This window comes from Larimichthys crocea, chromosome XXI (assembly GCF_000972845.2).
Source record: "Larimichthys crocea isolate SSNF chromosome XXI, L_crocea_2.0, whole genome shotgun sequence".
Taxonomy (NCBI): Eukaryota; Metazoa; Chordata; class Actinopteri; family Sciaenidae; genus Larimichthys; species Larimichthys crocea.
In genome coordinates, this window is record NC_040031.1 from 15,952,577 (window position 1) to 15,974,266 (window position 21,690).

Below are 21,690 nucleotides of genomic sequence, written 5' to 3' on the forward strand. Positions count from 1 at the left end.
CTGCAGAGACCCGAGACCTGCCACCACGGGCCAGCGATGATGTGCTGAAGTAGAAACACCTTTGGAGGGATCGTTTATCTGCTGTCCTCCACTGCACCATCTCCTCACGGGGCCTCATTACTGGGGCTCCTTAGGACCTCAAGGACATGTGGATCAGTTGAGCTAGCAAGTCTAGTTATGAACATGATACTGCAGAAGCCACTTAAATATCCTCAATTATCTGCTTAGGTCTTATTAACTCCTCTACACCCACAACTAGTGCAGATGTCATGCCACACTTCACAATCACCATTCTGAATAAACACCGAAAGGACAGCTCTGATACGTCATTCATCATTTTCTACTTGGCACGGTTGCAGACAAGTTGAACTCTGATCTTTATATCATCTACTCCCAGGCTAACTGACCCATGGACTAAATGTCAAATGCCACACAAGGACATACAGCTTATTTCAGTGTACGTGAGTGTAATTCATTACTGAGATGTGTGATGGTTCACAGTTTAGATAAATCACAACAGGTAGGGTCTCCTAATGATATCAAGACCCTTGGTAAGATACCGTGAAAATAAATCAGAGAGAAATATCGACTGTGTTGTGAACAAAGAGCTAATGATGCAGACCAAACAAAGATTTATTATGCGAATACTTTATTATCAATGTGTGAATGGTGTTAGCTTTTTGTCTGGATATTAATAGTATATGAAAACTATACACCAAATCCAGACTCATCCTAATTTTGCTGTATAATTTCTCGAGTTGGTATTGAAAGATTCTTTATCTTTATATATATTTATATTTATATAATATATATAAGCCAAAGTGCATTTTCCGTTTTTTTCCTCTTGTCCATATACACATTGCACCATACATAAATAATTACATTGTAAAAATGACTCCGTATTTACAAGTATAATATATATTTCATATAATATATAAAACTTTATATTAAATCTAGGTAGATGATATTTGGGATAGTTTGTGGGGTCCGTCTGTGTTATCTATGGTTGTTGAGGAGGATCTCCAGCCAGCAGGGGCAGGAGGTGATGAATTGTCTTGAGTAACAGGGGCCCCAGCCCTTAGCAAAGCTGATGCGCACACTGTTGGGGTCATAGGGTCCGTCCAGGAGGTCAGCCTCTGTGGTGTGCCTCAGAAGGCACGAACGATCATAGTCAAACACCTTGATGGAGAAGCCTGGCATCACCTTTCGCACCACCAAAGTTCGGCTGTTAGGCACGTCCAGAGTAGGGGAGTTGACAAATATGGGGTGCTCGCTGCGGTTGTACGCCCAAACGCCGTCCGGCTCTTTGCTGAGGAGGATGCCGTAGCCGATTTTGCCTCGTGTGCGCTGAACAGTGCTGCTGCGGTGTTCCAGGTTGAGCTGGCCCAGGCAGAAGCCCGTGCCCTGAGGTAGATCATAGAAGATGCTGACAGAGTGCTCGTACACTGTGTAGAGGCGACCCACGCGTGTGCGGTGCTCCCAGTACGCCACATTACACCAGTGGCTCTGCTTAGGGGCATCAGGCGACATACTGGCATCTAGAAGAGACGGAGACAGAGAGACAGTCATTAAACAAAACATAAACAAAAGCAAACAGACCCAGTAAAAAGGAAAGCTTAAGTTTTAAGGGATTAACTATCTCTTTTTATTGTTCAGAGCAGATGGCCACACTATAAATACTGAAGGAGGCACTGTATTGAAATCTAAGCCTTGTATAAATACCACTGCATGCACATCCGTCCAACACACACACACACACACACACACACACACACACACACACACAAGCTACTATACATATCCTGGGGGTGGAGAGTGTAGTGAGGTCAGTCCAACCGGAGACCTGCAGTTTCCTCCCCTGCCTCAAGAGGGCACTATAATGATTAAACACTGACCAACCGGCATCGAGGCAGTCTCTGCCGCACACACACGCACGTTCAAAACAGATCATGTTTACTAAAATGAATTGAGGATTACACTCAGTGTTTCCACTGAAAATTGTCAAATAAGTCCCTGCAGTAGTGCGGATTAAAAATCTACAAACAACCTTTTTGAAAGATCTGTGTTTTGCCTGTGCACACTTCAATAAACACAGCTTAAGACAAAAACACTTTTCTTTTTTCTCTGTTGGCATCTCATTTCTAAACATTTCTGTCCAGTAAATCAGCTTCTTAATTCAGTTTTCATGGCTGCAGTCTGTGAACTTTTTTCAGTGACAGCCCTCAGCACTCCAAAGTGAGTTACTGCTCCCTAGGTAGACCTCTATCTTCACCATACTGAACAGACGCAGCACTGTTGACTACTTTCAGAGGCTGCTTCAGTCCAGGCTGCTCATGGTTGTCATGCATTTATATCGCTCGTGAAGTCTGTGGTAGCAGAGGAGAGAGAGGACGGTGTGAGTCTGTGATCTCACATCCGTCTCTTCACCCATTACTCCTGGAGAATGAGGGTGCCTCTTTCTCCCCTTCCCTCATCTTCTTCACATTCCACCAGAGTGGGGGTGACGGGAGAGGTCCAGGCAGGGGGTCCCCCTCCCCCTTCACCCAGCTCTTCCCCCTGCTATGGGCCCAGGGACGGCATTCAGCTCCCTGACAACTTAGCACAAGCCCGTGACCCGCTGACCCTCCAGCCTTCATGCTATCAGCTCCCATTAACTCACACACAGAGTGATGCCATTATTTTGCTTCAGAGAGTCTATTGGCACAGAGGATTTAAAGCCTGGGCCTGTGGCCCCATTCCTTTCAGTCTCTCTGCTCTCAGGGCTTAATGACCGCCCGCCCCATTAACAAACGCCTTTAAGGTGGAGCATCGCAGATCCACACAGCAACAAAATGCCTCGCTCACCTCCCACCCAACTAAACCTTTCTGCTGAGTGACCCACACTAGTAAAGTTTATACAAAGATTAGCAAAAACGTTGACCAGACTTGCACAGACAAAACGCCTGCTGGTTCAAGGCTCTCTGTGTTGCGGAGGGGGGGGGGGGGGGGGGGGGGGGGGGGGGGTAAAAGAGTGAGTGAGTGAGTGAGTAGGGATGTGTGGGGGTGGAGGGAAGCTGCAGACAGGCTCTCTGTGTGTTTGCGCACACACTGATGGCTGAAATGACCCCCTCTCTTCAGGGGCCCCAACATGCATGTGCCATTAGTGAATTCCACACTCCAGCTCCTCCACTCCGAGCTCAGCTTTTACTTCAGCGCAGCTCGGCCACACAAAGAACAGCCCCTACTTGTTTATGGCCCTCTATTGTCTCAAATCAAATGGAGCCCACACATCAAGGTAAACTCACTTTGAAACTGTGCGTACAAACACAAAAGGCCAAATGGCTACCGTCTACTCCTTTTTTAGGTGGAAAGAATAAAGCCAAAACAATTTGGTCAATGGTGTCTAGTTTTCACACGTAGCCTGGAACTAAGGTAGCCAGTAAGACTGCGAGGACCAGGAAGAGGAATGAGCAGGACAAAGGTTAGAAATGTATCAGATGTTAAGCCTGAGCCTGAGGGAAGACAATGAGCACACCATGAGCCAGGCCTTTTCCTGTCCCTCTGTTGTGTTAAGCGTCTACGTGTGCCTGTGCGCACATGTTTCGGGGGGTGGGGGGGGGGTGGTGGTGAAGAAAAATCAGCCAGCGTGTTTGTGTTTTTCTCCTGAACTTGTGTGTTTTGGCTGGGTGGGGATGCTGAGATGAGGGCTCTGAAGGAGAAGAACTCATTAGGATCTCTTTAACAGAGCCGATCTATCACCAATTGGCAGGCTGTTTGGACAGCTATCACCACAGCAACGATGGCCTCAACTCCAGAGATCAAGCTCCTTTCCGCTCGCCCTTCTTCAAACGCTTAGATTTTTTAAGGCGCCGTCGTCTCTTCAGCGATGTTTGGGTTTCTCAGTTTGACGCCAGGTTTAAATTATTAGTATGGCTAAAAACTGATGCAAATACACGCCGAGCTGTGGCTCAGACCGAACCTAAAAGTCAGTTATGAGGTGTTGAAGGGAGGGCGTAGTGTCTTCCTCCCCTCTGACCACAGCAGAGACACCCAACTCTCTTTGACTCCATGTTGGGCTTTCAGAGGGTCTGCTCAGGGTGGAGCCAAGACTGGCTGGGAGCAATTACTGGTGCTCTGCATCCATTTAACCCTGCCACCTTTTAACAGCTCCGTTTACCCATTAGAATAGTAGCGCATGTTATTATTGTTATTTTATTCTCAAAAGCCTCTCCTCTTAGTGTCAGTCTCAGAGCCAGTGGATGCAGCCACAGTATGACCGCTGCACTTCCTGTCCCTGCAGCCAGGGGCAATGATCCGAACACGCAAAGGAGTTAATCAACCCCAACGTCTTACATAACCAGGCTCGTATCAAATAAAGTGGAGATACACAGATCAGTGGAAACTGTTTGGTCTGCAAAGTTTTCCATGCCCAACAGGAAATATATTGGAGGATAGTAATATGATAAGGATAGTCTGTGTTTGGCTTCCCCTGAAGCGTCAAGAAATAAGTAAACATTACAACACTCAGAGTACAACAAACCCACTCACACATTTAGAGATTTAAAGTAGCCACGGACGCCTGTATCTGCACGTACTACTCAGAACAGTCACACAGTAAACAGAGATATTTAACGTGCGCTACTCCAACAACAGAAAGCATTTGGTGTGCAGAGGTTGATTTCCACAACAAGACGTGAGCTCCATGGAAACCATGTGAAACTGTTGATTTTTCTGTTTCCCTGTGGCCTGACTGATACTCAGAGTATCAAACGCGGGACATCAGATCTGACAACAAACGTGGACTTATATCAGCTCGCTGGAACTCAGAAAGCAAACAGTAACACATGATCGTCAGCTATAAAAGATATTGGTTGGATATCTTTCTGCATGAAAAATGAGATCGTGTGAGGATCCAGACAATTCACGCAGATGTAATGCAAAGATTCTTCTTAACAAATCAAATTTAGTGATTGAAAATGTCTTTTAAATGACAGCATGCGCTGCTAGATAATATACAATAACCTACTGTGATTGTCACAGGCCAAAGAAACGGCAAACACAGATCATGATTATAGTTATTAAATGGTTTTTCCAACAGAAGACCAACATGCCATTAGCACAACCCTTAAATATGCCTATGTTAAACACAACTTGCCTGAGCCTTTTCCACAGGTTTACATATGGAAAAAAAAGCAGATCGCCCTGCTGCGAGTTCCTTGCACTCGAGGGCAAGTCTGGATAATTACTACTAAGTACACAAAAATGGGGGCTTGAAAGTTTCAATGCAATCCTTGATGATCATCCAGTAATGCTTTTAAAGACAGCATGAAAAGGAGGGAGGGGAGGGGGGAGAAAAAAAAAAGGGCAGAGGGAGAAGCAGAAAAGAGCTGCCCCGGGGTAAACACAGCTCCGTAGCCTTGGAGTGAGATGAATGGGAGGCCGAGTGTCAGGGACAGGCAGACAAACAACAGCTTCCCCTCCGTGCTAACATCTCCCCACCAAGCTCCAGGGCCACCTCCATTATACTTCATCTCTCCTAATCCAAAGCGGGGAGCAGAGATGAACTCATTCTTCCAAAACTTTGCTGAGGAGGGGAAAGAAAAAAAAAAAAAAAAAAAAAAAAAAAAAAAGGAAAACACTGTTGCCAGTCCCTTTAAGCAGCGCAGTCGAAGGGGAGGAGAGCAGCAAGGAGAGGAGGGGGAGCAGCAGTCTCTCATCCTGTGCCAAGGATTAGATTCCCCTCCAGCTATTAGACTCTACCAATGAACTGATAGGCTGGGGGGCTGGTGGTGGTGCGGTGGTGGTGTGGGTATGAGGACTGTGAGTGTGTGTGTGTGTGTACATTGTTGTTGTGTGTGTGAAATTTTAAAACAAATTATTTTCTGTGCATTCCTGTGTGCCTCCCCCTCTCCTATAATTTGTTAGATTTAACTTTTTTTACAACAACAAAGTGTAACTAAAGCAAAAGCCTCCCCCTCCTGTTCAGAGTATGGTATGGCTTTAATTCTGTAGACAATGGTTCCTACAGGCCGACTATAACCCCTGAGCAGGCCACATTTAGGCTGGCGTCTGGGCTATCGCTGCCATCAAAGTCGGCTTTATCAGACAGACACGCTAACTGGAGCTGCTCTTATATGTCTATGGATTTTTCTCCCTGAGGTCTGGCCTTTCTCTGCCGAGAGCAAGAGATAGTGAGAGAAAGATAGAAAGAGAGGGAGAGAGCTACGTGCCGGGAGAAAAACGCTGTGGGGAGTCAGAGAAACTGAATCCAGTCACCAAGCCTGGCTGGTCACAATGGGAATGCTTTACATTGTCATCCACTTCCTCTCTACTTTCCCTCTGTTTCTGTTTTGGGATGACCCCGCGAGGGAGGAAAAGTGCTGAACCCTTGATAGCAGATAACTAACAGAATCCATAAATTAAATCAATAAACAACAGAGGGTGTAAAAAGAACAGGAAGCTAAGGAGGCTAATATAGAGGAGCCGTCTGGGCGCGTGAGTAAGAGACCACTGGTTTGAGTGGAGACGGCTCTTTGTGCTGTTCATTTCCTCAGCGTTTCCTCTAAGAAACTCTGCAATGTGTCACAGACATGAGAGTGCGAGTGATGGTTGGGGATGCAAGTGAGGCCTACAAGAGTCCATCAGGGCACATAAAAGCTCCATGAAAACTGCGGGGGGATGTTTGTAAATGTCATATCTGCAGGCAACGTTAAAGGCCAGTGAAGTCTGAGAGAGCAAAGAAAGCAAAACACTCAGTGAACATCCAGCTGGGTGGCTGTGCCCTTTCACCTTCTCATACAACCTATCCGTTTGTGTGTGTGTGTGCGTGTGAGTGAGTGTGAGTGTGTGTGAGTGTGAGTGTGTTTGTTTGTGAGTGTGCGAGGGAGGTACGAGCCAAGAAGGCTGGAGCGTTTGAGTAGAGGAGACCCTGCGCATTCCTGAACTCCCCCCTTCCTCCCCTCACTGTGCCTCCTAACTTCCTACTCTGGTTAGGACTGGGGGTGGGGGGCGCAGCAAGAAGGTTTCTTTCTTGTTCTTTAAGACCGGTGGAACATTCTCACCAAATAACCTGTCACGTGAGAGAGAAAGTGTTGGCTGTGTGGTCTGAAACTTTTGCACACACATTTTAAACTATTCTTTGATTTAATTCATACTTTTCTTCCAAGTCCAAAAGCAAGACCCTACACCGAGGGAGGAAACCAACTTCAGCTGGCCTATATGCTCAAGCTATGTTGGAGCTTGGTGTCAAATGAACAATAACAAGGAACTCTATTATTACGACTTATATTAGTCTGACTAATTTAAGGCGAAAGGTAGGTATTTGGTTTCCACTGGGCTGGGAGGTGGACCAGCTATGATGGACAGAGTTGCCGTTCAAACAATGGTTTCCTATTGATCGACCCAGTGGATCAGAGTCTGTGAGGAGAATGTGTTCTGTCAGGATAATGTGGCACCGGAGTTTCTGTTTCAATCACAACACTTGCTGGGCTGTAACCCACACTGCTCCACCGCGGGCATCCAGACACCAGCTCCCCAAACAAAGACAACTGTTTCCCCCATCTCCGACAAGTCAGCCCGTTCACAACAAGCAAGACATTCATTAAAAATGCAGGAGTGAACATTTCCAATAATTCACAAAGTCCTTCCCTGTCAACATCTGCAAAAAATCTCGAAGCTAAAGGGGATGGCAGGATTTCATTAAGTAAATTATGTGCTGGCAGTCACAGAGAGGGGAAGAGGGGGAAGCTACAGCCAGACCTCTAATCTAAACCGTACCCTGAAATGCGACAGCCTGACTGCACGTACTGAGACACACGGCCAAGCCTTCAGAAACGCACACAAATAAAAGATAAGTGAAACAAGCATCGCAAAAGTAAATAGAATTTCCCCTGCGGAACATAATCAATGAGCGTTTTCACATAAGCATGTTTATGACCTGTAATAACTACTGCTTGCAAAAACTTGATCCCGGCGTACAATTTGCCTCGTCAAGTAGTGCTTTGTGCAGAACCCGAGGACATACATAACTGTACATGCTCAGGAATTAAAATACCTTGCTAAGCCATTGTAAACAATATGTTATCATGGGTGTTTTGCTGGATGGACCATCACTCAAAATACAGGTTTTCTGTTCGGATTCAAAAAAGCGTCATCTTTTCGGGAACAAGATCAAAGGCTCGAAATTATGTCTATGACACCTGGCTCCATGTTAGGACAAGGGAGAGGAATGAAGATATAGCTCCAGTAGATCGAGTTCAAGATAAGGTAAGAGGTAGAGAGAAAAAAGAAAAGATCCAGTCCCTGTCTTACTGTGTATACATGAAGTAATGGCCTTGATACACTGGGATTTTACTCTTCACCCATCAACAATGAGCTCCTATCCTTTCCCTCTGGCTGTAAAAGGCTTGTGTAGAGACGTCGGCCCCAACAGTTAATCCACACACAGCTTTCTGGAGGCTCAAAGAATGCGTTGCTATTCTGAGTTTTAAAAAAACTGACAGCCATAGGTTCAGGCACAACTGTCAATGCTCCTCGGGGGAGGAAGGGGAAAAAGAAAAAACTTAAATCTATTTTCGCCAGCAATCAGACCACAGGCCTAAATCATAGCTGGCCAAGGCCAGTGTCTGGATTTATAATTGTGGGCAAAATGGTCAGAAAAATAAAAACAGCATCCACAACTGGCACCTCCTTCACTACTGCTTGCCAGGCATTGCAAGGCTAGCACATTTACAGTGGCCAGCTCAAATGGAGTATTGTTCCCCCTCTCAGCCTTGAGAGGAGGCACACTAAAACACTAAACTAACAGTTGGACATTCCTTACATTTTTAATGGCATTGCACACTCTTTATTTGTTGCTGTAACCCTGTGCCCTGAGCTGAATGAATGGAGCTATTGGTGGAGGCTGGTGCTGCGCTGCGGTGTGAAGGAAGAGAAGATGGTAACAGCAGCCCTCCCTGAGCACACGACAAGATTAGCTCACTTACTTTGTTTGCTAAGGTAGAATATGGGGCAAAAATTATAGCCTGGGTACACCTCCTGTTATTTCTACGGACTTTCTATCTGTGTGGTAAGCCTTAAAATGAAACACGGTCCACTTTATCCTGACTGAGCACAGTACGCTCTGTAAATTCAAATGACAAGCACAGCACTGTGAGCTTAGACTCATGTATGAGGCTATAGATTTATCTTTATCTGTAAGCCCTTTAGAAGTTAGTCAAACACCCAACAGCACTGGCACCACACTGGCTTGCCAAGCAGAGACAGATAAATACTAACCTCAGCAGGCTGGTTTCTGTTGACATGTAAGGGGTTTCAGGCCTCTCTAAGGACTGCTTTAGATTAGCACGGCTTTCACTCTGCACGTAGAGGTCACATTACCTCACCACGTCTAAGGCCTGTGTTGCCAGTTTTGACTGAAAACCAACTCTAAGAGCAAATTCACTGTAAAATAAACACAACACAACATTTTTCTCCGTCTATGTGGCAATATGAGATTTCTCCACTACAAGGCTTGTTGTCAAAGCTGTCAATCTCGACTTGGCTCACTTCTTAAAAGTCTTAACAAAACTCTGAACTGGAAAACAAAAAAGGAAAAGACACTAATCTAATGGCCAGAAGACCTCACTGCAATTTGACAGATGGGAAAAAAACTACACAGCAATCATATCACAAACACTCCCACACATACAAATACATGCAACCTTTCTAAGCATAACATTATATTAATGAGCCAGTAGGTCATGTACACTGCAGAGCACTCTACTGAGGATCCTCGATGTCATAACCCCTGGGATAAAAAGTTGAAAGTGCATTTCTGGCGCACCAAAGTCGAACAATGCTGAGAAAGGGAAAATGAAAAATGGCCTTATCGCTCTTATCAATGGCTCTTTTTCTATGTGTATGTGTGTTACGTAAGGGGAAACGGAAGCCAGCCTCCCAGGACAGGAACGGATACTTGAGACGAGGACTGTGGGTACAGGCCCTACACCACTACAGAGAGAATAGAGCACAAGACACTCCAGGATGTATAGCTACAACCCTCCGCCCCCAGCTTAAAATGGACTCTGCAAACTGGACATGACAAACGGATGAGGAGAGCCCCCTCACGTCCCCCGAGATGCTGGCCTTCTCTTCAACATTCCTCAGTCTCCCCCCACTGTCAAAGGGGCAATTCACCGCCCTGCACTGCTACAAAACCCAGGCAGCTTTTTAAAACAGGATGTTTGTCTGAGGCCTCCTTCCCCTCAAATAAACAATCCGCAAAACCTGATTTCGGGAGGCAGGGTGGAAGCACTCGAGTCACATTATTTCCACATCCCGTATCCTGGAGCATTGGGGCTCCTGAGGGAGTGTGGGCGGCCAGGCGCTGGGAAGGCTCAGGGCTGCGGTGGAAACCTGAGGCCATGTGCCAGGCTGCAGGGGGAGACGAGCCCGGGCTGCATCACTCTGGGGTCTGTGGGACGGAGCAGGGGGGGATCATGCCTCGAGGTGGGGAGGGGGACATCGCTAACATGCTGATGCAGTCGTCACTCCATCAGACCATACCTCTGTCTGAGCACTGCAGAGTCAGTGCATTGTTGCTACATCAAGACAGTTAGATGTCTCCACAGCCAGAAATAAATACAGTCAACACAGTACATCATAAAGTAATCCAGGGGCAGGATGACATTTATCTGTATTAAATTGAATATGATGGTTCCAGAGCTATTTGGCCGTGGATTTGGGTGTGCAGTAAATGATGTCACCTACGTTATGTCACTCAACACGACCAAAGAAAAAAAACAGAGCACAACTTTAAAGAGCCATCTATAAAATACCAAGGCCACTGCAATGAACTGAATAGATGATCTAATATGGAAAAAACAGAACAAGACAGTTCAGAGCAAATTAGAGGTGCAATCTATCTCAAATCTTTTCAGATGTGTACAGTAGTTATGCTATTTAATTAGTTCCTAGCAGAAGTGGAATCACATGCCTTCAAAGACAGATCAACAAGTATGGGTCCAGTCAGTCTAATCTACTTTAATCAAGGGAAGCATCACATGCCTTGATTAGACTGTCTAATTATTCCATGCATTTCCACTGTCTCTAACACAGACAGAGGGAATGGTTTGATGCTTAGTGCTGGCCTCTTTCTGACACAGACAGGCGAGCTCTGATTAGTATTGACTGCACAATTTAATTTGCTTTGCTCTTGCATGTGAATGTATATCAGTATGCATCTAGACTTATATGAGGATACTGAGGAAGAAAAACAAAAGCTTTACAGATGCGCTTCTTCATGGTTCCAGCTAAGGCGGCGATGATTATAGATTTGGATGATAGTCTCGTGGAAAAAATCCCCAGTTTCACGATCATAACGCACTATTTATTTCACATTTCACAACACTATGGATGTATACAGTCACATGAGCATTTCCTTTAAGTTTAGAAGACTCACTGCTACTTCATTGATTGTGGCAGAAACACTGTGTAGCTGAGACTTTACGGTTACATAACCATGATGCTTTAAACTGCTATTAATAGTGAAATCAGCATCCCTTGTCCCAACACCTGTGTGCTGCAAACTATAATTTCCTTTTGCAATCCGTTGTGTGCCTCACATGAGGTCCTTCCCATCTATCTATTAACTGCCTTGTTCTGCCTGGAAGAAACAGTCAATACCAAAGTGGACCTGACACAGTGCCTGTCTGCAGACGAGACATCCAAAGAGACAGCGCTGGCCTTTCCTCCAGAGACATGCAGGCAGACGGAGCAGAGCGCTGTATGATTACCATGTGGGAACCCTGACTACCTGCTGATGCCCTCTTCCCTTCAGGAAGTGCAACAGCACTCTGTGTAATCCATGTCTAACAACTTTCAATCTTTCCGCTCCTCCAGTCCAACTTTCCTACACTCTCAGGAAGGGGAAGAAAAAGAGGAAAATAATAATAAAAAAAAAAACAGATAGTGGCTCAGGTCACTCTGCATGTCCTCTGGTCACCTGACCCAGCAAATATGAGGGAGCCCCTCCATTCACATGGGTGATCTCAACTCACACCAGCATGAGCGTGTACACACAGTGTTATGCTGACAAATTCCACTGGGCTGATTGAGGACACAACCTCTGATGACTGAAGAATGTAGGCAGACTGGAGCCATAATCTTACAACAGTCTAAATCAGGCTCAGGGGGGGAGGCCTGCATCATTCATTGTACATAAATATTGTTAGTATCACCACACACAGTGACACAGTACTGACTGAAATCCTTAAGGTACTTAAAGTAGCAGCGCAAAAACATCTTGGCATGCCTCCTCGATGTGAGGAGCTGGCCAGAGCAGCATTATAATGAAGAAGTGACGAAACATAAAGAGCCCCCAATGTCAGAGACAATGTGAGTGACATAATAGACAATGTGACTGACATAATAAAGTCGATGTGTAGGGGGGAAAACACCCCCTCAGACAGTCATACAGGAAGCAATGAGACCTGCTTCAAAGGGCTTCACTCTAATGTCCACACGACGGGGCCCAGGGAGTGAGGAAACAGGTGTGCGGACAGACTGGGAGGGTAACACCAGCAAAGGCACATTCCCTCACACTCACAGTACTAAGGTATACTATGACTGGAAAGCTGGGTCTGCTCATGATATAAAGACATCACACAGCCAATGTGACACAGCTATGTATAAAGAAAATGCTGTGAATTGTCTAAAATGCTGTGAATGGTCTAAATGTCCAAGTAACTGAAGCTATAAGTATCACCCTAAGATATTAATACAAGAACGTGCACACGGGGAAGCTTTTTAAGAATGCATGAGTAAGAATATTTTAGCATGTTTAACAACAGCAAGAGGGTGGAGAGAAAAGTATGTGCACTTAAATGTAAGTCTAACATTAACTTAACAACACAGAGTGTATTGGTTTAAAGACATGTCCCATATTAATATGGCAATAAATAATCTAAAGCAGAAGCAGACTACTTTTCACATTCTCTGAATATATTCTGAAGTGGTCGATGTGGGACGACAAGCTTATCTACCAAACCAACCAGTTCCGATCTGTTTCTCCGCCATTGTGTGATGCAGAAGAATGCTCAGTGGGTATTTCTGTAGCCCTGGGCTGCAAACTCTAGTTGATTACTTGACTACACCCCACCCATCCACTCAGTGCCCCCCAGACTTGCTTTTAAGAGGTTTACTTGTTCCTGCATGAGGGGTGGAGTCTGGATCCCATACAACTCCGGTTACACGCAGACACTCTCTCTACCCGAGCTGCAGGGGGATTCACAGGCAAAGTCATCCTCAGGTCAGCAACGTGTTCAACACAGGATAACTTGATAATATGGATTACAGGCCTGTATGTTAAAGCAAAACTAAGTAGGAGGCCTTGAGGCGCTTGGTCTTATGATGGAATAAGCTCTGACTATCTAGGGCAAAGACTGTATCATTGACAAGATGCTAATGGTCTGTTTCACCAAACATGGACGCAATGTTGTATCTAAAACCAAAGAACCATCATACATTCCAAATGCAACATGATCAGAGACAAACTGGCAACACAAATTAGCTCACAGCACGGAAAACTACCACCCTGTAGAGTACTGGTCATTCTCTTTCTCGAGTCCAAGTAGCTGAGTGTGACACAGCCAATGCAGAGTGATCTGGCCCGGCCTGTACAAGCAGCAACACAGTTGGAAGAAACCAAAGCCTAGCATGTCTAGATCCTCCCTCCTCACCACAGTCTCTGAGGAATTGTGGTGCGCGCTCTGACAAGCCCCTCATTTGTTGACTCAGGGAGTGTCGCCGGGCCATGCTGAGGTGGTGACAGCATGTGTACTAGGGAGGAGGGGGCCCTTGCTGACTGAATACTTCACTGCCAGGTAGCCATGTCAACTGCTCAGTCTCCAGGCCTCTGAGCCATGGCAGACTCTTTAACAGGAAATGCTGTTCCCTGCAAGCCCCAAAATGAGGGCCCTGACTCCCCCGTCCACATGATACTGTGCACGCTGGCTGTGGCTCTAGTATGAAGGGGGGAGGCATGCTTACTCTATGCCATGAGAAAGGAGTGTTTCATTTCAAATCAGAGGACAGGACTGTTTCTACTTGCTTCCTTTGGTGTGGCCCCATTCACAGGAGCAACTCCATTTCCCTGAACCCACCCCTCCCTGCAGCCCACTTACAGCCAGGCTAGATAGAGTTGTTCGTGTGAGTGTCTGTGCACATGCATATGCACAACTATGTGTGCTTGTGTGTGTTTCTGAGCGAGCTTGGATCTTATTACAGTTTGATCCCACTCAAATATTTCTGAAAGAAAAACAGAGGAGGGGAGGCCGGCACTGTGGCCAACGCACACGCCCCGCTGAACCTCTGCATCGCTCACAATGAAACCTTTATCTTTAAAGCTCGGACTGTTCATAATGGCCCTTAATGAGACGGAATAAAGTGCAACATCAAAATGAAATTACCTTCATAAGTTTGCGTATTCATCCAGATACACTCAATAGCTATGCAGAGCAGAGCACTGAACTGTTGGTAAAGTACACTCTGAAAGAATTATACCTCCCTGCCCCCCCCCTCGACTTAATTTAACCATTTCAAAACCAGAAAATCAGGACAGTGCAGAATACTGAACAGAGCCGTGAAAGCTCTGTGATTTATTTCCATGATAATATGGCGATTCATAGATTGCATTGTTCTGATTTAAAGCCACATGCACAAACATGCAACTATTTAAACAAGGACAAAGGCAACAATGGGCAGACAACAGCATTCAAGCCCATCAGAAATCCAGCAAACTAACAACAAGACGATCTGCCTCGTGTGCTTTATTATTAAAAATATCAATTTTAAGCAAACTTCAGGGAAGAAGCAGAAGCCTTTAAGCCATGTATAAGTGATCTTTACCACGTGGATACATCCATCATCAAGATTATGAACTTAAATCAAACAGTCTTCTATGTAATATTTGCACATGACGCATTAAGTGGAAGCCCTTTTTCATGTTATGTTTCTATAGTAATACAGTCACTGTATAAGCACGACTACTTCAAACAGCTGCTCATGAATGTAACCAAGTCAGAAAAGGATTTAAGTTGATACTGAGTGTCTGATATGTGTTTTTAAATGATTAGAACCCATACTCAAACCACACTTCTGCTGCAGCGAGCATTTGATCATCCAAAACTACACAGTGTGTTAACTGCGTCAACAAAAATCATAAATGCCCCCGACTCTTACAACATATACAGTGCAACAGAAAAACAAATGAATATTAAAGTGCTCTGAGAAACTGAGATCTTCCTTTAAGGTTTAGGATGATAAAATCATTTCAGATATAAACTCGTTATTTGAAGACTGACAGACATTTGAAGGGGCACACCCACCTGAGAATTCCCCTGGTGTGATGTTTAGTGAGCTGGCTGCCTCAGTTTCAGTGTAAGACAATGTGGAGTCTGACAGATCTGTGGGGAATAAAACAGAAATTAGCACTTCAGTCGACTGTGACAACAGCTTCTTTTACTATTCATCAACCCGAGAAAATGATTCATATTTCGTATCAAATTCAAAACAATTAACACCATGTTGTGCTTCATCCCATTGTGGATAACCTGGCAACTCTACTAACAGGCTTTACCTGATGACATCTCTTAAATGCCGCCAGAAACCTCAGCTGTACTCAGGCTTGCAGCCCCAGCTAGCAGCCAGGCTCCAGAGTCCCAGCAGCCCACAGTACATACTACCCACACCATGTTACCCACACTGGCTCTGTCTGGTTGGCACGCTGACATTATGCCACATGCTGGCCTAGGTCTCATCTCAAAGCTATCATATAGTTTGCCAGTAACTGTGCCCAATTACAGCCATTAAAATTCTCCACATTGCTGTATTCCTGTTTCTTCCAGTGAAACCAGAGCATAAACAAAAGACAGACCATGCCCTTTGCAATTTACAGCCTCTAAACATCCAATTACATGCAATATCAATATATATTTTATATTTTATAAATATAAAAAAGATAAGAAACCTAGTGCTTCTGGTTTTACATGAATCTGGTTATAAGTCACTAAAACAGGGGGTCAAATATTATATATCAGAATTCAGATAGGCACCAATAGGTACAAAGCATGGTTCAGGTGCCACAGTGTTCATGTCACTTACCCAGTGGCTTGTGTTCTTCATTAGGGGAAAGCCTCGAATAAGGAGGTGGGGGTGACTCTGTAACACAAAACAGTAATGTCAATAACCTGATGAAGAAAGAAAGAAAGAAAGAAAGAAAGAAAGAAAGAAAGAAAGAAAGAAGAAGACAGAAAGAAAGAAAGAAAGAAAGAAAGAAAGAAAGAAAGAAAGAAAGAAAGTTAAAACTCTGTTACTGCTATGAAGTCACCAAACATAACAATGTTTTTTGGGGTCTAACATAATCTCTCTGACATTTATGAAGCAATGTTTAGATACATTGACTAATATACTATATGAAAATAACTGCATTAACAAAATAAAAGCCTGTGGTGTAAAGAGACTGAAATCACCTTGTAGCACTCCTATAGTCTGCACTCTTTGCGCATCTAAAGCTCTCCTTCTTTTTAATGTTCCATAGAAACTCAAGAGTAACCAAACATTGTTTACAACATCATATTTGGCATTAAGATTGAGTCACGAGTCTTTTAATAAAAGCAAAAGAAACGCGCCAACACAAGCCATCATAAAAGCTTCAACATATAAATCAACTGTTGGAATACTACCAGTTTGGTAGGCACCAGACAACATGTAAACTCTCACGGCTTTGTGCCTGCGCTGCACAATTTAATCTTTTAGTTCAAAAGCTAATTAAAAAGCTAATAAAGCCGACAGAAAACTGCATGTTTGCTTCTGTTATTAAATGTTGTGTTATTTTACAGAAACAGTTGTTACAGCAACCACAGAGACCATAACTTTCTTTTGATTGGTAGTTTAATAAATCAGAGTAAATCTGTGCTTCTTAACTTTGCTTTATCCAGAGACCTTGATTTTATACAATAAAAAGTGGAGAAATAACTTGCACAAGAAGGAAAAGCACAAAGGAAAGAAAACTTTGTGAGCACACTGTGACCTCGCCTACAGGGAAAAGGGGAAGGAGAAAAGCATAATAGCAGCGGGTCCTTTAAGAGTGGCGGCAGTAATTGCTGGGATCTGAACTCAGTCACTCAGATACACAGCTAGTCAGTCTGGCGCCAGTAGTATGCAAACTGTATATTATCACCACTCCTTCACCTAAATAGCATGAGGGGACCTCCTTAGGACAAAAGGGCTTTTAAAGCGCAACTTGAAACTGATCTCATTCGAAAAGTATAATGCCTAGTAAAATAAAAGGAAAAAGTTTTTGTCCACTTCAATCTAAGCTCTCTGCCACACATTATATACTGATGTGTTCTTTAAAAACTCTCACACAAATCCAAAACCAGTTTATTTCCAATAATTCTAGATAGATTGAACTGTGGTTGAAACATGTTTTAACACAACTGTTTTAAGGCATGTTTTGAGTTGTGTTTTAAAGGATTAAAATGTTTGTTTAATTAAAATCTATTTCATGTATTGAATGTTGTTCTCATATGATTCTCTATTTCTTACTTCCCCATTTGCAAACAATGTAAAAAGCAGTGATTAAGGTCTTGAATCAAAGTGCCCCCCCCCCTTCTTGAATAGCATGAAAGAAATACCAGCTCTATCGGGCCACGCATGAGCGCATGTGAGCTATGTCTACTACGAGCCTTAGTCCCAATATGGGGTATGTGCCCCTCTCCCTCTTCTTACAATTTATCTTGTTAGTTATAGGGGAAAAAAGTTCGACGAATAGCCTGACATCCACTTCAGCAGGGAGAGCAAATTTCCAACTCTCTCTCTCTAACACGGTCCAACAAATGAACACAGTAAACATTTACCAGTAAACATGCAGTTGCATGTATCAGGTCTTATCGAATAGGACAGCATAGTGGGCGTGAGATGCAAATCAACATCAGTTTCCCACATTTGCACGCCATGAATTCTGATATTGTTAGACTTATGACTTTTAAATGCTTGCCACAGCCAGCTGGCTCTAGTAAACATGGATGTTATGGAAAATCCACCTTCAGTGCCAGTGAGAAGACAGAAATACTGCCGCTCGCATCTTTACACATGATACCACGCCTTGTCATCGGGTCAGCGGGGTCGAGTGGCCCAACGTTTAAGGTTTGCCAAATCACAGGCCTGTCCCCTGCCACGATTTAATCTGTTTAATACAGGTCCGGGAGGTTCTGCCATAGATATCTCATTGATTTTGAAAATAAAGCTCAATCCTCTACCACAACACCAACTAAACTGACCTATAGCACCAGGTTCAAACCTCTGAGTGAGTGTATACAATCATACACTGTTGATGTATTTGGCCTACCTGGCAATGACCCTGCAAGAAACAGAGGTAAGAACTGAACATAGCTTTTTATTGACATTAACACTGAAGGAACAGACACATTAGATGTTGTGTTTGGTGTGTAATTAGGGAATTCATGAAAGACTTAAACCTAAAGGAGCTGTGAGAACAGCAGCAGTCCAAACAAACACTTACTGAAAGGCCCAGACTTTGTAGGCCAGTGTAAGCGATGCTCTTTTGTAGCTTTAACCAATCAAAATACAACTTTCAGGCAACTAAAATCTTCAAAAGTGACAAACATATTAAAGTGACTCTCAATATGCCCAAACTGTCAAAAAACAGACTAGTTCACACTTATGTTTCGTCAGATCTACCTCAGCTCATGTCCTCTTCTCAGAGTGATTTTATTATTGTTCACCTTGTCATGAGCATGACTTCAGTAATCATTAACTATTTAATCAAACGGCCAGTGTTTCTTGATCTCTCTGGAAGTAGTAAGCCAAACAATACCAGACAAATAAAACAGGGTGATAGGGAAAGATTTTCTGAACAAGGTCCTTTTACAACCCTGAAAAGTTATTTTCTGCCATGCAACTATCAATAGGACACGTCTCAGTCTTTTAAATCATGTGGTGAAATTTGAAATGTCAGGTGTATCTGTAGGATTGCCTTGTAGGTCTATAGAAAATGGGCATGTTAAGAAGGTAAGCTAAAAAATGTGGTTCAAGGCAAGAAAGTAAGAGGAACCCTATGCTGGAAAACAAACATCTTATGTCTTATCTAACTTGGTGACTTTAACCAGGCCTGTACAGTACATACAGATCTTTTCTGTGCCTTGGCAGATGCCCTTACCTGGCCCACAGAGCCGGCTGTAGTGATAGGGGTTGCAGCATACTGTTGGACTGTCCAGTTCCCCAAAGCTCTTACACTCACAGAGCGGTTTGAGCTGGGCAGGGTGCTGGAGGTCGGACCAGCGGTACAGTTTACACACAAGCAGCTGTGGGGATGCCACATGGCCGCCCAACCTCAGCTCTGTCCGGGAAATCATAACACAGTCGCTCGGCATCCCTCCTCTGGACTCCACTGCCTCTAATAAGGTATCCAGCGCCTTTTCCTTTAGCCTTTTCAAAAGAGAGTATGTGGCCGTTTTCAGTTCTTGCTCCAACACCGTGCGTGGCATCGCCTCCTGCGCCTCAGGAGAGCCGCTATCCCGCGGCCCAAGGTTCCTCAGCACGAAGTGACACGACCCTGGATCCCTGGTACCCTGAGCCGTCTCTGGACCCCTAAGCTCGGAGTGGTCCCGGTCTTTAAATAAGCAGCACGTCACTGTCCTGCATTCTCTGTCCTGTATAGAGCGGGGGCTCCCCTGCTCCTGGACGCACACCGCACCCCCATCTTGGTCCGACGTGACCCCCAAGCCGCTGCTCTCCACGGGGCTCCGGGTGCACACACCCCCTATGTCCCCTACAAGAGACCCGCTAGGGGTCATCGGTCTGAGCTCCGTTTTGGGAATTTTCTCTGGGTTGTTTCCGAACAGATCGTCCCTACAGCCCTCACTAGTTTTGCCATTTCCATCTTCCCCTTCTGTATCTGGGATCAAACGGCTTCTCCAGAGTCGCCGCACAAGACCTGAGCGTTTCGTCCTGAACATACGACAACTTGAAAATCTATATGTGGGTTTTTTTTTATTATTATTATTATTATTCTTGTACGGATATCCGAATATTACAGATACTTCTCCGGTCGTTGCAAAACATTAATGTCTGTGAAATGCCGTGCAATGCATGCACAGCCAACTGACGAGCATTGGAGGCAAAACCGCAACATTAGAGTAAAGGCGATTTTTGTTGCATCTACAACAACAAAATCGCGCAATAAATGCACTGCAGCATTCCGATCAAAATGCATTCATTAAGCCGATTATACTGTAAATAATAATGAAGTGTCTTATTATCCAGGATCGCTGCGGAATCTGCTGTTTATATGTTTGTTACGAGCTAATAAAAAAAGTAGAATACATACTAACATAACATAATATACTTGGTAACATAATCCAAAGCCAGCAGCCTTTTAAACCCAAGACGGCAACTCGCAGAGCAACTGAACAGTTTCGGACTTTTAACAACCTCAAATCTACTTTCTACACCGGCACGTAGAGCATGAGGTACTTTCGAGGCGATTTAATCCCAAGAAAATGCACTAGAAGTCAGGATCCTTGTCGTCTTCTTGAGATGTCATGCACTTCTTCTTCTTTTTCTCTTTTACAATCCCAACAAAATATCCACGCGAGCTGAAATTACATGAGGATCAATCCGGGGCTGCGTTAACGCGCTCCTGCTTCTCTTACTCAGATCTAAACCAAACTGCAGCCCCAGATCCCTTTCTTTCTCCGTTTCTCTCTCTTTTTTCTCTCACCCCCCCTCCCCTCCTCTCTTCCTCACACACACACACACACACACACACACTCACACTCACACACACACACATACATACACACACACACACACACGGGGCCCCCGAGGAGAGCGGTGGAGCCATTGGCTGACTACCATCATGTGCTAGTCTAGACACTTTGGCGGCTCTGAGCCGCACTGATTGTGCGCAAACAAGGTTTCAAGTTTCTTAACTCTTAAAGGCGAAACACCCACCTCTAATTTTTAAGTTAAAGTTACTCAAACTTATTTACATGTACGCTGCCGGTAGGATGTGATTGTTAAGAGCAGAAAAAAAGGAGAAAAAACAGCGACCGGGGAACTTTCATGCAGTGTTTGTGTGTGTGTGTGTGTTTTTTATTTTATTATTTCTTCTGTAGAAAAAACTCAGAGTTCATTTTATTCTGTTATGGAGACGCTGAGAGACAGACATTAATTGGAAATTGCATGATAAGGTCACAAAATTGAATATATAAATCTTTAGGAGGATGGTGAAAAAAGGTAAAAAGGAGAACAAACCAAACAAGACATGAAAAATAACAACATCCTGTCAGTCATTAGTCCACCCCCTACTTTAAAAACAAAGAAAAAAACTACACTGACATTACATTACAGACACACTGACTTTAGTGAATGACTTCCCCAAGAATAAAACACTTGTGCCAGCATTAAAAAGTTACCAGTACTGGAGCTATTTGCAATGGACACAACTCTAAACCCACAAAATGCAATATTGTAGTACCATCACCACTACAATACTAAGGAGGCAATGAAAATAGTGCTACGTGTACATCTACAGTCACTTTCAAATGTGGAATCAGAACAATAAAGTGATTTTAATTTGTGTAAAATCATCAAAAGCTGTTAAAGCACATGACAAATGAGCCTGAAAATTAAATTCACAACTCGAAC

At 44.2% G+C, this 21,690-nt stretch overlaps 1 protein-coding gene across 1 annotated transcript; it reads right to left on the bottom strand.

Moving 5' to 3' along the window:
• Window positions 1–632: 632 nt before the first annotated feature.
• smad6b (SMAD family member 6b) lies at window positions 633–20,750 on the bottom strand. Its single transcript, XM_010735123.3, has 4 exons — window positions 19,199–20,750; window positions 16,120–16,176; window positions 15,345–15,422; window positions 633–1,538 (listed from the first exon to the last, which is right to left on the bottom strand). Exons 1-4 carry the CDS (start codon window positions 19,995–19,997, stop codon window positions 997–999), a joined length of 1,476 nt encoding a protein of 491 aa, XP_010733425.1. The 5' UTR covers window positions 19,998–20,750; the 3' UTR covers window positions 633–996.
• Between the last annotated feature and the right edge of the window lie 940 nt (window positions 20,751–21,690).

Coding starts and splice junctions, on each gene's coding strand:
- smad6b (XM_010735123.3), bottom strand. CDS start 19,997: ATGTTCAGGACGAAACGCTCAGGTCTTGTGCGGCGACTCTGGAGAAGC. Junction 16,177..19,198: donor CAGCCGGCTCTGTGGGCCAG/GTAAGGGCATCT, acceptor TTTGTGTTACAG/AGTCACCCCCACCTCCTTAT. Junction 1,539..15,344: donor CACACCAGGGGAATTCTCAG/GTGGGTGTGCCC, acceptor CGTCTCTTCTAG/ATGCCAGTATGTCGCCTGAT.